The 17,167-nt window shown below is 39.3% G+C and overlaps 1 protein-coding gene across 8 annotated transcripts in view; it reads right to left on the bottom strand.

Annotated features, from left to right (window-relative positions):
* Nucleotides 1-17,167, bottom strand: part of Arhgap26 (Rho GTPase activating protein 26) — a 415,947-nt gene that overhangs the window by 239,071 nt on the left and 159,709 nt on the right. For all 8 annotated transcript variants that reach the window (XM_078047074.1, XM_078047111.1, XM_040273751.2 and 5 more), the window contains exon 11: nucleotides 13,122-13,200. In XM_078047074.1, the coding sequence (XP_077903200.1) occupies nucleotides 13,122-13,200 (79 nt within the window). The remainder of the gene's footprint in view (nucleotides 1-13,121; nucleotides 13,201-17,167) is intronic.

Genomic DNA, 17,167 nt, shown 5'->3' with positions numbered 1-17,167 from the left:
GAAACCTACCTTCAAGCAGAAGTAATACCTAGTCACTGTATCTTAGAGGAAAAAAAGTGATGTAAAACTTTTTTGGTTAGTCTCCCTCTCAAGCCCATTGGTACCCTAAAAGTTCTGCCTCACTAAAATAAGAATAAAAGCACAATCTTGTCCATATAGAACAGGCTGCTTTAATCTTGGCTCAAGTGCCCAAACAGTGAGATGGCATGACACTGACAGAGTTCTCAGGGTCAGGACATGAAGAGCATGACTGAGAAAGGACAGAAACAGTCAAATAAGCAGGTGCTTTTGAAGCAAGCTGTTGAAAGCTCCAAAGCTAGGAGAAATGAGTGCACAAGTCATGATGCACCACATCTGTGTACATCTGAATACATTTAGTGCACAAACTTTTTTCTGCATGGAAGCTTTGAAAATGACAAAAGTATTCAGTTTGAGATAACTAACCAATGCAATGCACAGAGCCAAAGGTTCAAAGAGAGAAGGAAAAGCAAACTATTTATGGACAATGCAGGTGCCCAATCTGTTTGCTCATAAACTCTCTTAGCACCTACATGGTAGCTGGTACATAGTTGACACTCAAAATGATTCACTGAATTGAATCCTAGAAGCTCCAAATTTTGAAAACCAGCTCACATTCTCTTGTATGTCAATGAATAAAAGTGGCGGTGGAAATCACTGGGGAAATCCTGATTGGTGCTGGGTGCCCCTTTTGTCAAGTGAGACCACAGCACAGCTTAAATGCACTAGCTCGAGCAAGGTGTAACAGGTTGTATCCTCTCCATGATACTGTGGCTACCAGAATCTTAATAAAAATAAAAACAACCTGTGAATTGGTTATCCTGAGGTTTTCCAGACCTTATCTGATCATTCTGACAATGAATATGGAGCAATCTAAGATGGAACATATCTTCTGAATCATTAAAAAGTTTAAACAAAAATAAGTAAACAAATAAATGAACGAATAAATAAATAACATACAGTTAAGATGTTTTTGAACTATGGTAATAGCCAATTGCCAAGGGTAATGGTAATCCTGGGAGCAAATAGCTGTTTCTGCTTTTGAATAACAGAAGAATGGTCCACAGAATGGTCAGAATTCATTTTTAAAATAATAATTTTCTGCTCTTCTACCCTGAGGAAGGACCCTCAACTGCCTGGCCAGATTTTGACTGGTTGCTTCATCAGGAGACTTGGCTGCATGCCTCAGAGCAGGACGCTTTTAAAGACAGATAAGATGCTAAAGACTGGCACACTTGGCCCTGGAAGTCCTTAGACCCTGAAAAGTAGCTAATTTGGGCACAGTCCACAGCTGGCTGATGAGATTAGATCCCAAGCTAAATCCTAGGTTGGTCCTCCTGCTACCCTAAGTCATGCCAAGAAGTTCTAGGACCGAACAAGCAGCAGAGACTGGTGCTTCCCCTCTCCTCGTTCTACATTTCCCAACTCCCTTGGCAGGCTCTCAAAGACAACGGAACTTTTAGGGAAAATGTCTCATTTCCACTTCCCAAACATCTATACCCCAGAAACCACTCCACCAAAAAAATATGCCAAAAGAGTAGCCCAGTCTGGGTATGAGAGACGGGTTCTCCCAACAGACACAGCCATTCACAGGACCCAGCCCATGTTCCTGAGCTGTCTCCTTTTCTTCCTGTAACTCAACTAGCCATCTCTGTGGTCCACTTTATTTGAAAGGGGACCCTCTCGAATCAAAATAGGTGTTGGTCATGATTCAGCCTGAAATAAGTTTAACTAAAACAAGGTCAGATTCACAGACCTTCTTAGAACCATGAGGTTGATTTTCTTGGTCCGTGCCTGAGGGTGGAGGGGAGGAGGGAGGATGGTTCAAAGGCATCACCACTATCCACTTCCCTGTATCTGCCCATAGATACAGAGTGAGAAGCCCTGGGTCTTCAAATCGTGAAATTCCTTCAAGTTCCAGCAACCCCCAACTTCACCTTCACCTCTCAAACTTTCCCTTTGTGCCTATTTCCTCTGCTTATGCCAACTCTGCTTTAATTCTGATGACATCAGACAAAACCAACTCCACGGCAATTAGAGTTTAAGAAAACTGTCATGAATAGACTTTCACCCAAATACGAATACTGACGGATACACCTATGCAAAGAAATAGCTCACATTCTGGGTATGATTGATCTTAACCTCTTAACACCGATTCTGATGGGGTAATACTACCCCAAACCCACAGAAGAGCAGAAGGGTATAATACACACACATACACAGACACACATACACACTTTTTTTTAAAAGACTATCTATTTTTAACATTTTTAAATAAAGAACTAAAGTAAAGAAATCACTTCAGGAAATGCAAGGCTAAGATCAATTTTTTTGTTTGTTTGTTTGTTTTAGTACCGGTAATGCACTGAGCCACATTCCTAGCCTTTTTAACTTCTTTATTTTGAGATAAGATCTCCCTAAATTGCTTAGGGTCTCACTAAATTGCTGAGGCTTGCCTCAACCTTATGATCTTCCTCTCTCAGTCTCTCAAGTCACTGGGATTACAGACATACACTACCTTGCCTAGCTAAGACCAATCTTTATTTATCAACTATTAGGCTCTTCAGCATAGCCACATAGATATTGATGGTCATACTTTCTTTTATAACATGCCAATCTGACTCCTAGGAACAGACCTCTGAGAAACAATTATCCATTTTTCACAAATGGATAATTTATGACCAAAAAGGCAAGAAATATTATATATATATGTATATATATATATATATATATATATATACATGACCCAGTAACATATACATATTATACACATACACACTTTCACACCCTAATTGCACTGTAGGCACTGCAGATAATAATACAAATTCCTGGACCAATCCTTGACCTTTGGATCTGAGACTTTCTCTGGTGCAGCACCTGGTGCCTTCCATATAACAGCAATCACTATGAAATGAAGAGGGATTCCTGGGCAGGATGGAAGTACATGACATAAGTTCCAAGCCTGTGGCTAAAAGGAGAAACATGTCTTTGCCTTTTCATCCCTGCCCACATCTGTTTACTCATTCTTAAAAAAAAAAAATATATATATATATATACACTCAATGATCTTGCACAGAGGTCATTCCAGGTGCTGGACATATAGAAAGATTAAGAACATCAAGATCCCTCCTTCATGGATTTTTGTTTACAGTGACTCAATAATGATAAGAACCCAAGACATTCAATAAATGAACTCAATTAGAGACCCAGTAACAGAACCCTACTTATTGCCTCCAGGTTAATTCAATGAGCAATGAGTGCTTATATTTCACAGCACTCCACTAAGCTCCATATGTAAATAATATCAAGGACATAGCCAATCCTCACTTTCAGCAAGCCATCATCCATACTCAGGTATGGACTAGGGGGAGAAACAGCCAAAGTAGAGTGTTATCATCCATCCAAATGTCTGGCAGAGCCAATGACTGACGAGAAGGCTGACATGCATCTCAGCACAGTGTTTCCAAGACAGGACGTTAAAAGCCCTCCAATACAGTTCAGTACTCGTAACTACTACACCACCACCCCCCCGAAAAGTTCACATCGGTTAATCCCAAGAATGCTGGGGATTTTCCTAATCTGATTGAGTTAAAGCTCATTTTAGATTTATGGTAAGAAGAAACTAGCAATAATTGCAAAAGGGCCTATTTCTAACCTGAGGAGTTTCTAGTTGGCCTCTGGTTCCCCCCACCCCATCTTCTTCTTTCTTTTAAAAATAAAGTGGTAAGAATGCCTGAACCTCGATTTTCCAGGCACTGGGTCAAGACCACACAGTGTGTGGGAGCACTGTCAGCTGGCTGCGCTCACCAGGGCCACGCAGCTCCTGCTCCACCTTTGGCTATAACCACTAGACCGCAAGTCTGCACTGTTTTCGGCATAACCAAAAGGGAAGACTCTTCAAACCATACCAGAAAATGGCTTTACTTTTAGGATGTGTTTACTTGTTCTGGTGTTTTCTTCCAGGGTCATAGGGCAGGATATTTTGGAACACAACTAAAAAGAATGTGGTAACACTGGCATCACGAAACCTTCTGGCTTGACCACACTTGAGCCCGATTCAGCAAACCCAAACACAATTTTTCAAAAATGCTTATCATGCTCCACACCTCACCACAAAGCAAACAACCTAATTCACAGACTTCCTAATACTCAAAATGCCTCCAGGTTGTTCTGTCAACAGATTTTTTTTAAATACCTTTTTTTTTTATTTGATCACTAATAAATATTACCACTTTTTGTCTTTTAGTGTACAAGAGTAAACTGCAGAAATGGACCTAAGATACAGCTCAATCATTCTTCAAATGAACAAAGTCACTTTAAAAGGATCTTTCCTTTATCAACTGCCTTTCCCATACAGAAAAAAAAAATTGAAACTAATCCAATCATAATCTCCACTCCCATGAATCAGTGCCATAACATTTGAGAGCGTGCCAGCAGTAATTGTTGCTTCTGCTAGAGGTGAAAGGGTGCGCTAAGGAATGCCCATTAAGATCATATTATGGCCTTGAATGTCTTTCAGTCAACAAATACAACATAGATAAGAAGCACAGTGAATTACCCAAGAAAGAAGATTACGATGCAAATAGGGTAGAAGACAATATATCCAAAATAAATATATGTATACAGGGGTGCAATTGCATAGGGGGAATAACTTCTGATGCTCTACATCACAGAAGGATGGCTACCATAGACAATAATTAATTGAATATTTAAAAATAGCTGGTAGAGAGGACTTTGAATGTTCCCAACACAAAGAAATTTTAATTGAGGTGACAGATTTGCTAATTCTTCTGATCTCATCATCAAGCATTATATATATGTAATGAAATCACTGTACCCTATAAGTATGCATAATTGCTACATGTGAGTTAAAAATAAAAAATGTTTAAAAACAAAGAAATAGATGCATTATAAGTAAATCCACCAACCTGAGATTTAATACACATCAGAGAACCACTGGAAGAAGATAAAGGGAGAAAGACATGTAAGCAGTTTGTGAAAAGGCATGAATTATTACCTAGAAGGAGGGAGCAAAATAGCAACAGTCCCTGAATACACTCTAAAATTGGAACAGATAGGATGCTGTCCTGATGTCAACTACATGAAAATCAGTAATGGTGATGTTCCTTTAAAAAGCCAAGGTTCTAACTGCTACAGGTGAAATGAAACTGCTGTAATTTGACAAGTGAAATAATCTGTGTTCCAGATTGGTCCTGGACCAGGAAAAATATATATTAATGGGATAAGTGAAAAAATACAAAATATGTAAAAAAATAATAATATTATATCAATATTAATTTTCTGATTTCATAATTATACCATGGTTATATAAGACTTTAATATTTAGGGTATTTTGGTGAAGGGTGTTCTAGAACTCTTTGCAGCATGTTTGAAACATTTTTATAAATCTGAAATGATTTCAAAATGAAAAGTTAAAGTTATTTTCACTGAACTATTACAAACACACACAACCAGAGCCTCTGATGAGTTCTTGACTTGCCAAAATGTCCTCTTCCAAGTGGAGGTACTACCAATTTGGCCCTAATCCTGACTCAAATGAGCAACTAACTGGCAGTAGAAATCTTCAGAGTTACAGCTTACTCATGCCAACCTCCTGGGAAGAGGCTGGACAGTAGTTAAGACAGGAACTTCCAGAAAATACAAGGTTGGATGCCGTGTTAACAGATCAGGGAAGAAGTAAAACAGTGTCCTCTAGAACAGGTACAGAGAGTGACGGGCATCTTTGACCTCTTCTCTGAGATGGAATCACGGAGAAGAGCTGAAGGAGGACACACCTCAGCCATCTGGAAGGCTGTGTCCTTATCAGGGGGTGATTGGGGTTGAGAGCTCTTTCAGTGGTGGGCGCTATGGTTCCTGTGGCTCCCAGAGAAGGGACGGGGTATTTTCTATGGGAGAATTTAGAAGAAACTTGGTAGCACCTGGGGAAGCACAACAGGTTGCTGACTGCTGTCAGGATGGAGAGATGCAGATGGTCCATCCACAGGCTCCCTTTTGGAACCTGCAGCCTGGGGACTGAGAGAGCAGCTTAGGGGAGACACAAAGCCTGCATGAACACCCTTCATGATTCGCCACTCCAAACCTGAGTGGTGGGGGTGGGCTGCTAGAAAGTAAGTTAAGAAAAGACCACTAAGGAAAGGATGGAACCATGGATTTTTGAAAGCAGAGGGAAGAAAAATGAGGAGTATAATTTCAAGAAATGTGAAAAAAATTTAAAAAGAAATAATACCTTACTTAGCACCAATCACATGCCACTGTTCCAAGTACTTCAATGTACGTTTTTTAATAAAAAAGAAGAAACACAAATGGCCAATACACATGAGAACAATTTTCAATCTCATTAGTAATTTGAGAAATACAAACGAAAATAAAACACGATACCAAATATTGGGAAACACGATAGTTTCCCAATAGCAAACTGATACGCACACATTCATACAGAGAGATTCGCAGCATTGTCAAGGTGTAGAGCAAATGACATCCTCACAAGTGACTGGACTTTTTGGTGGGGAGAATGATTTGGCAATATCTTTTAAAATATTAAAAGTATATATCACCCAACCTAGCAATTCCACTTGAAATGTGTCCTAGAAAAAAAAATGTTCAAACAGGTAACCAATGAAGTGTAGAGAACATTACATCATTGTTTGTAATGATGTAATAAAAAGCTGAAAACCCAATTGATTAAAGAATGACTAAAGGTTTAATGATAAAGCTATGTCAAAAATTCTATAAAACATAGGAACTCATTTCTGGATGTATATGTACAGGAATAATGCACAGAAAAGTCTCTGGAGGAGTAATACTACATTTTTAACTCTAGGGAAAGACTTCTCCCTTACATTATAGCTAGGAATGGGATGCTCCCCAAATCTAAGTATGACAATGTAATTGCAACCAATGCCAATCACAAAGTAAAAGCCAGAGTTCTTGTTACTAAATGACAAGATTAACACTTGCTGTGAAAAACTCACCTCAGAAATGAAAGCTCAAAGTCCCTCTCACAAAAATCCTACTACCCAAAGTTAAATAATAATGACAAAAGATTGAAAGAGGCCATGTAATCCTATATTTAGACGCCCCAAATGAATGAAGTGGTGAAAATATGAACTAATGGATTTATCAGCATCCAAAAGTTAATACCTTCAGCCTGAAGAAACATTTATTAAGCACCTATTGTTGCCAGGTACTATATAGATACCTAGGATATGAAGGTAAGATTTGACATGGTCCCTGCCCTCATGGACCTTATAGTTTTATGTGGTCTTAGAGAGACAAGGTCTCAATTTGATTTTCTACTAAGAATAATAAAACTGCCTTGTTTTCTTTGATCACTTAAGGCATTTTTGTGATTTTTCTCTTAGTTCTGATTTTTTGCAAGTGCAAATCACTAAAGTAATCTGCAGTCTCCTCCATTTCTGGGCTGAAGAGGTGTTTTGTTTCTGTTAAGCATTTTCTAATTTTGGTGAGACTTGCCTTTTCTCCTTCTTTGCTTATACATTTTCTTGTTGCAAAGAGGTCAAGTTACTGATATGAAGTAAGTTTTATAGGGGAAGATGCCTTTCAAACATAGTCGTGTTCCTATAGAAAAGAATTTTAAATCTTAACCTTTTAGCATTTGTATTTTATCCACCTACAGGATAATTAAGAAAGAAAAAGGACTCTTTTCCGGTTTGTTTTTTAAAAATTACTGTGTCTCAATTATTTATTTATTATTTAATTTTAAAGAAAACTCCAAACTGAAATGGTTGTGAGGTAAATCAGATATGGTTTTAATTTATTTTAGTTTCTTTATTAGATCTATTATGGAAGATGACCAGTGTCACCACTTCTAAAATCTTATCCTAAATAAACCACCCAGAACATTTTATTTCAACTCATAAATAGCTGTTCTAAAACTGTTGTATGTTAGATATACTATGATACCTCTTCACTTATTATTGGGAAGTTTCCTTAATAAATGTGTGACAATTGAAAAAATATATCCAAAAGTTATTTTGGTCTGAGTGTTTGTGTTCCCCTGCCCCAAATACCTATGTAGAAAATGTAAAGGAAGCCTTATAATATGATAGAATGATTACTCCCACTTTCTTCACAATTGTTTTAGCTAATCCAGTTTCTGGACATTTATATATAAACTTTAGAATAAACTTGTCCATGTCTATAAAAAAAAATCTTGACAGAAATTCCATTAAACCTAAGATTCATTTGGAGAGAACTGGCATCTTCACAATGTTGAATCCTCAATCCATGAACACAGTATGTCTCTCCATTTATTTATATCTTTATTCATTAACACTTTGTAATAGATACACATCCTCTGCATGTTTAATTAGATTTATACTTCAGCATTTCATTCTTGAAGTTAGTGACTACAAAGAGTACAGTTTCCAACTTTGATTTCCATATGTTTATGGCTAGGTTACAGAAATACAACTGATTGCTAGAGATGTGTTTATCTTATATTGTTTCCTTACTGAACTCACCTACTAATTCTAGGAAGATTTTTGTGGACTTCTTGGGATTTTCTACACAATCATGTTATCTGCAAATCAGGGTAGTTTCCAATCTGTATGCCTTTTATTTTTGTTTGTCCTACTCTAGCAGCTAGGATTTCCAGGACTGTGTTGAATAAGAGTGGTGAAAGGAACACCCTTGTCTTATCTCCAGTTTTAGGGGGAAGCATTCAGTCTTTCACCTTAAATATGCAGCTAGGAGTAAACATGACTTCTTCCCTTGTCCATGTGACAAAGAGTAACCTCTCTGAATATAAAATTTAATAAATTTTATATTCAGAGAGGTTCATTAGTAAGGAGAAACTGTATTATTTCTGCCTACTTAGTGTCCACCCACCTCCCTCATAGAGCAATGCTTTTTCTCTCAGGGGAAGCCAACAGTGGACAAGTGTGTGAGGACTGGTCACTTATCTACCCCATCCTCTGGACCAAGTATGTCATTCAATAAAATTCAAACATAGGACTTCTTTAGAATTCTTTTATAAAAGCTCACTCTACACTATACTTACAGATCAGGAATCCATGAACAGGCCTATGATACAAATCCAGCCTGCTATCTGTTTTTGTAAATAAAGTTTTATTGAAACACAGTCATACCATTCATTTATATATTAAGGTTGCTTCTAAACTACTACAGCAAAGTTAAGCAGCTGCAACATGGCCCACCACGCTGAAAATACTTCCTATTCGGCCTGTTGCAGAAAAATTTTATTTGACCCCAGTTCTTAAAATAGCATGTAAGCCTGCAATAGTGAGGAAACATCTCACCACTACATGGAAAAAAACATTTTGGAATGTGAAGCCGCACAAAATAAGAAACCAACTCCAAATATTATGTAAACCAGACTCAGATGGGCCGGAAACCATTATACCCCAAATTTTTCATTTACGTAATCCAATAAACCTAGATTTTTCTCAGGCCAGTTTGAATTGGGTCTCCTTCATTTGAACCGAAAGGATTCCAATTTGCTACATAGGTAAAAATCTGTAATACTCAACGTAGGGCCACAACCCTAAGTTCCCTAAGTTCTGGCATATGTCCATTAATAACATATAAGCTATTCAACATTTCTTTAGACTAGAATGTGACTGAGTGCTAAAAACTGTGATTTATGTAACAATTAACTAAAATGTTGTGAAATCAACTGATTCAGGGTTCATTTCGGGTTTTCTTTTCCAACCAGCCATTCTAAGTCTTTGCTGAACAATGAGAGAACAAAAAAAGAACAAAAACCAAAATTACTCCCACCTCCAAAGAAAAAGAAAAAGTCTCTCAACACTGAATAATCTGTCACAGGACAAATGAGATAGAAGCATAAAAACAGAAGACAGGTGTCCCCATTAACATCTCCCTGAAATAAGGGAATGCTCTAAGACCAGCAAGAGAAAGAGCAAGTTAGAGAAAGCCAAAACTCCCAGGGGACAGATTTAACTAATTTGAGAAATAGTGATTAAAACTGGAGCTGCTAATTGTCTACTGGGCAAACATCTCCAGTAATGTTCACTGGAGGCCCTAGCACTGGGAGGCAAAATCACGCCTAGTGTTTATCACGCAGTCAATCATTCGTGTGTATTCCTCTCTCTCCTCAGGAAATTAAACACACAGAAGTATGGTTTTCAATGCAAGCTCTATGTTCCTGGGAGGACATAATTTTATATCATGTTTAGACACAGAATTATTCTGTGTTTAAACTTGTTTTTAATGTGTACGATCTGGAGCAAGGAGATGTTTCTTTCTATACTATACTTTCCATCTACAGAGGCCAGATGCCAATCTATAGGAAAACTGAAGTGGATAATAAGAGACCAATTACACTCAGACAAAGAAGAAATGTCAAGGGCAGGGAGGGCTGCAAGAGGCTGAAAATGGAGTTGGTGAAGCAGTTTCAGAACTTCAGCCTGGTGAGGGTGAGGAATAATAGTGGGATTTTTTTTTTTTTTTATGGCCACCAAAAATAACATGTTACGGCAGAATTGTTCTTCCTGGGTATTTCCTTTATTATAAGTTTTAAGAATCATTCAAGAGAGTCAGAGCTACACATGGTGGTACATGCCTGTAATCCCAGTGGCTCAGGAGACTGTGGCAGGGATCACAAGTTCAAAGCTAGCCTCAGCAACTTAGTGAGACCCTAAGCAAACTCAGCGAGACACAATCTCTAAATAAAATTCAAAATAGGGCAGGGGATGTGGCTCAGTGGTCGAGTGCCCTGAATTCAATCCCCAGTAATGAAAAAAAAAAAAAGAAAGAAAGAAAGAAAGAAAGGAAAAGAGAGAGAGTCAGAGAAAGTATTATAAAAATTAGTTGAGTAAGAATTCTTGGAAGGCAATTGGACAGTTTAATACAGATGTAAACCAAACATATCTAGAGGCAGACATGGGTTTGAATTCCAGCTGTGCCACTACGGTGGAGACTGCCAATACCCACAGCATCTTTCCCTCCTTCTTCCTTGAATTGTGTCGGGGGGCTGGTAGGTGCCTATGTGCAGTCTGGATTTCTCATTCTCCTCTGCAGACAGCTGTGGTCAAATCATTATGTTTTGAATAACGGAAGTGAGATTTCTGCTTCTGGGTCCTTCAAAATACTTGCCCTGGAGATGTGTTTGGTTTGGGGTTTGTTTTATGTGTCTGTGTTTGGGTTTGGGTTGGTTGTTTTGAATCCAGGTCTCAGTATGTTGGGCAGGCTGGTCTTGAACTCACGGGCTCAAGCAGTTCTCCTGCTCAGCCTCCCAAGCAGCCAGAACTAGAGGCATGAAACCATGACGTCCAGCTGCCCTGGGTGCTTTCATCTACATTTTCTGGCTGGAAAATGGCACTAACTAGAGCAAGCTGAGAAGCCATAGGTTGACAGAAGGACAGTACAAGGGATGAGCAACCCACCTCTGCTCTCAGAAACAAATACACTTCTTTCTTCCTTAAGCTACGACACTTTGGAGTTTCTTTACTATATAGCAAACCAGCCTGTAGCTGACTAACATAGCCAATTACTATCTGTGCAACTTGGTGCAAGTTATTTAACTCTCTAAACTTCAGTTTCTTCATCTATAAAATGAAATCGTAACACTTCTTTCTTAAGGCACTGAAGAGAAATAAATGGATTAAGAGATATAATATACCCAATCTTGTGCCTAACACATTTTAAAACGTGCTCAAAAGATGCTAGCAGGGGCTGGGTTGTGGCTCAGCAGTAGAGCACTTGCCTAGCATGTTCGAGGCCCTAGGTTTGATTCTCAGCTCCACATAAAAAAATAAATAAATGTATTGTGTCCAGCTATAACTAAAAAATAAATATTAAAAAAGGGATGCTAGCAAAAATGAGGACTTTCAAGAACCTACTTTCAAAGGCCTCTAACATGAAGCAATGATTGTGCCTAAAAAGCCTTAATGGTAGAAATGTGTATCTGCTTTTTAGAGCATTTTTATGAGAAAAACTTAATTACAGAAAAACATAATATAATTATATTATATTTTAGTCCAGGAAAGAATTAAGATTAAACAATGTTTCATTATGGTTTAGACAACTGTGCCTAGATCTTTAAATAGTTCTTTAAACCTTGTTCTATATTATTAAATGATATACAAACTCTATTTATTCATGTTTGGTTGATCAAATTGAGACCAAGGTTTATAAAGAAAGTTAAGTAGGAAGGTACCTGCAGCTATGTTGCCAAAGCCCCTCACCAGAGCAGGCCAAGAGAGACACACACAAAGGAACAAAGATGGTCTGTACTGGTCACCCAGTGTGGCACACCAAGCCCACAGCCTGCTTTTTCCTTGCATACATTTCTCTGCTTGAACAGTACTTCTGTGAGTGTTAATTACTGGCCCCTCTGGCCCAGTAGGGTCTTTCTGTCTTTTATTGGTGAGACATGGCTAGACTGTACTCTTAAGATTTTTGTAAACTTGAAATTAGCTGGACACTGAAGTTGAGAACCTTAGCATCAAGATAAGAGGACTGTTCTGGGACTTGCCTGGAGCTCTTATGTGGGTTTATGTCACAAGATGCATAACAACCACAAGATGAAATCACCCAGCTGAGGCCAGCGTCTGTGAAATGGCAGCACAGACCAAAACACCAGTCTTAACTCCCTCCACCTACCCAGAAAACATCCCAATGTTTATGATGGAATATTAGTTTCTATGGCAAAGGGACAAGGCAATGGAAGATGCCCTACAACCTGTTCACACTTTTATGATCATTTATCCCATTAAAATGGGTTTGAATAAGGTTTTGCATCCTACTTCAATAAGGCAATGAACATTTAGTGAGCCAGACTGGGCTGTGCCTCCTTTAAGAGAGTTCATTATACCTGCCTCTGCAAAGGGGGAGCCTTGGGGTAACACCATGCAGAACTTCTACCTTGGGATGGAAAGGCCAAAATTCAAGAACTACATACTCATAGAAGCAATAGCAAAATCCACAAAAATTACCCCAGGAATAAAAAACTACCTCTGGTACCTTGGCTTCAAACACTCAGAGCTTTAGAGCAACAGCAAAAATCACTGAACTAAGGAAGCAATAAACAACTCAGGATCTTTATTCTTGCTCTGCTTCCCTGAATTGTTACTTACAGGTTCCCGGCCATCCATGGCTTCCATCCAGAGCCTCCGGTCCTCTTCTGACAAAGCCTGCATGGTGATAACCCCTGGCCTGTGGAGAAAGGAGGGACACAGACATGAACCAGTGCCACATGGAGATTGGCAAAGGTAAACCTTAAAAAAATACCCACTCGCCAGAGTGAGAGGCTACTGAGGCCAACAAAACAAAGAGAGGCACAGCACTCAAATTTTCTAAGATACCTTCCAGTGCATAAAGCAAAGCCGCCTTCCCAAATCCCTCTCAGTAAGCCCTCCTCCCTAAGAAAGGCAGAAGAAACAAGAGATATTGGTAAAGGACACGGGAGTAACAAGATCCCTTTAGAGTTCCTTCCTTGCTTGGAACCCTGCTCATTTCTCTTCTTCAGAATGTTCAACAGAGTACTTTACTCACAGGATAAATGCAATAAGTATTTATTGAAGTGAATGGAGTCAATGGACTCAGGGAAAAGGGAAAAATGTCCAAGCTGGAGGCCTCTTGATCTCCTAATATCTAGTCCATTGCTTCTAAGTTGCTTTGACATAGAGAAGTTTAATGTAGTCAATCAGCTTGTAATTAAGATTATATTAAGTGTACATAGATTTTAATGAATACTTACCATATCTGGGGTTAAGTGCTTTATGGACATTAGCTCTTTCCACTCTCACTGAAAACTGCTTGCTGTTTACAACTGAGCACAAGCCTCCAGAAAGGACACACACAAAATCAAATGGCATTTGTTGTGTTCCCATTATGAGTGGTACTCCACGAGAAAGAGGACTGTGTCATAAATATAGGAGCTCAATTGCTGAATGAGGTAGGAGCCCTTTATTTAGGGTCACAGAGAGATCCCAGACTGTCCATAACTATAACCACTTTCCCTCCAAATTCTTATGTATTTTTCTATAAGAGCAATTCAAAATATCCATCAGGTTCTCAAAGAGGAATCAGGCACAGTGGCACACACCTGTAATCCCAGAGACTTGGAAGGCTAAAACAGGAGGATTACAAGCTCAAAGCAACTTAGCAAGACCCTGTCTCAAAATTAAAAATAAAAATAAAAAGGGTAGGGGTGTAACTCAGTGGTAAAGCATCTCTGGGTTCAATCCCCAGTTTTTTAAAAAAATCTCAAACAGTACTGCAAACCTTAAAAAAGTTAAGAATTGCTGATTTTAACCTTCTCAGACTTAAGTCTGAGAAAGCCTGAAAGGCAGGAAGAGATCTACTGAGTGAGAACTAAGTCCAATTGCCATCTAAGTCCACAAATTCTGCTGAGAACCCCAAGCAATTCAGTACTAAAAACTCATGAGGTCGGGCCCCCAAACACACAAGCCTGTTCATTCCAACCTTCCTAGAACCTCTCTGCTCCTGGTTGATGTCCACAGTTGCAATAAATAGGACAGACCTGTTTTTGTTTAGCATATTTTAAATATTATGTCTCCATCTTTTCATTGATCATCCCTCCACATCCCCTGAGAAAAAGGTTTTCAAAGATGTGAGCATGTAAGTATGGAGGTTTGGGGCTGTGAGGAGCATGGGAAGAGTGGGTGAGCACATGTGCCTGGGTATATGAGCACATGGGGGTGTGGGGGGTGAGGTTGTGGGAGAGTGTGTGGGGGTGAGAGAGGGCGGGTGGATGGCTGGAGGGAGTGTGTGTTGAGGATGGGAGGGACAGTGATTCCTGAGAGATGGTCATTCTTCTGAAGGCCATACTGGGTGCTGGCACTATCTAACACAAAGTTGACTACAAAGATGGAACAACCCCACTCACCACAAGTACCTACAAGGGCTCTCCCTTAACTTCTCAGAAATTCTCATTTCTCAGATCCAAATGCCCATGTCCCACTATCAGCCAATTAGTGTACCAGATTCCATGAGTGTATTCCATGAGTGTGGCAGCCAGGGCTCCACAAAACAGATCCTGTGTCATGAGGACACAGTGGACTGATTCTCCCCTTTCACCTTTCAAAAAGTCAAGTGCACTGAATTCATTTACTAATTCTAGAAGTTTTCTGATGGAACTTTTAGGATCTTCTAGGTATAGGATCATATCATCGGCAAATAGTGCCAATTTGAGTTCTTCTTTTCCTATGTGTATCCCTTTAATTTGTTTCATCTAATTGATCTAGCCAGTGTTTCAAGAACTATGTTAAATAGATGTGATGAAAGAGGGCATCCCTGTCTTGTTCCAGTTTTTAGACATGAATTGTAGTGAATATACTGTGTATACAACCAGAGATACGAAAAATTGTGCTCTATATGTATAATAAGAATTGTAATGCATTCCGCTGTCATATATAAATTTAAAAAAAAAAAAAGGCAAGTGCAGATACTTGGAAGCTGATGGCTTTGAAGCTATGATCTACTGCAGAACTCTCAAGTCCCTGAACCTGATCTTTGAGTGTTACTCAAGGTCTTGTCCCTGTACCGCCCACTTCTGAACTGGGTAATCCATTAAAATGGAGATTCCTAGACTAACCCCACCCTAACCCCACCCTATTGAATATGGACTTCTGGGCTGGGCCTGGGAACTTGGATTTTAACCCCAGGTGATCCTGGTTAAATTTGAGGTCCAAGCTTGGGCTGCCCACTCCACCCGACTCATTTCCTTCCTGGTCACCTCACACTGGAGAGCAAAGACACCCTCCTCTCTACAGTGAGGTCACGGAGTCAACACATCTCCAGTTCATTTCCTGTTAGGAAACAGTTTGAGCACAAGAGATGCCTAAATACCAAGATCTCAGGGGCCTCGCAGATGTCATATCAACTTCATGGCACACAGTGAGAAATTTCCACCCAGAGCCACAAAGAGGAAGTTCAAACAAACTCTCAGGCTGTCAAGGGTGGGTCACTTGGCCTAGGTGACCAGGAAAGTCAACAGGATTTGTTTTCATCTCAAGAAGATATATCAAAATACAAGTTCTTTTCCACATGTGATCTTGCTCGCTTCTGGAGGGTGAAGGGAGAGTATGGCGTGGAGTAGATGATAGATGGTGAGTAAAATGCATTCAACACACTCAGTTTTAATCCTATCACCCACCCCAAGTTCGGATAATTTTTTTCTCAATCTCTAGAATGTACATCTGGAAATAGTACTATCGCTTCTAGTACTTACTATGATTGAAACCCCTATTACACAAATCTCCTACTTCATGTGAATTTCCTAGAAACAAGGTTCAAAAAATCAACACTCTATTTGGGAACCAAGCAATGATTTCTTTCCATTTTTATGTTCCCTATGCCCCTATGAACCACCACCCCCAAAACAAAACAAAACCCTCAGTGGTCCTATACTTCCATGTCAGTCCCTTCAGAGCAGCACATTTTCACACCTTTTCTTACAGGTTTTCAATTTAGTTCATGTTTAAAATCCTTGTGGGCCAGGTGCAGTGACACCTGCCTGTCATCCCAGGAGGCTGAGGCAGGAAGATCACAAGTTCAAGGTCAGCCTCAACAATTTAGTGAGACCCTGTCTCAAAATTTGAAAAAAATAAAGAGGACTAGGAGGGATGTGTTTCAGTGGGTGAGTTTTCATAGCAAAAATGAGATGGGGGAGATGGGGGAGAGGAAAGATGTGCAATGAGAAAGGGAAATATAAAACAATGAAAGAGAAATGGATAAATGATCAAGTTCTTTCTAAGCTCCATGAAGAAATGTGATCCTATTAGATGCCTTAAAAAAAGAACAGTAACAGTCCAGTACTATGTGCCAGCTGCTGTGTGGGCACTCCACATAAATTCATTTATTTAGACTTCAAAGCTATGTCATACAGTGAATATATTTTCATTACCCCACTTATCAGATGAGAAAGGCAAGGCTCAGAAAGGTTCAATACCTTTTCCATAATTACAGAGCTATCAAGTTACAAAGCCTTGTGCATGACGCCCCTGTGGCAAATGCGAAGGTATCAGAGCCCCAGAGCACTTAACCTGACCACCCAAGTCTGCAGGGTCAAAACAAAAAAGCACTCTTACAAACACCTCAGTGTGCTCCTGCCCAGGAACCCATGGGATTGAATGATAAAGGGCTATGTAAAACTAAA

Source organism: Ictidomys tridecemlineatus, chromosome 1, assembly GCF_052094955.1.
Source record: "Ictidomys tridecemlineatus isolate mIctTri1 chromosome 1, mIctTri1.hap1, whole genome shotgun sequence".
Lineage (NCBI taxonomy): Eukaryota > Metazoa > Chordata > Mammalia > Rodentia > Sciuridae > Ictidomys > Ictidomys tridecemlineatus.
This window is presented reverse-complemented; position numbering and strand designations above follow the sequence as displayed.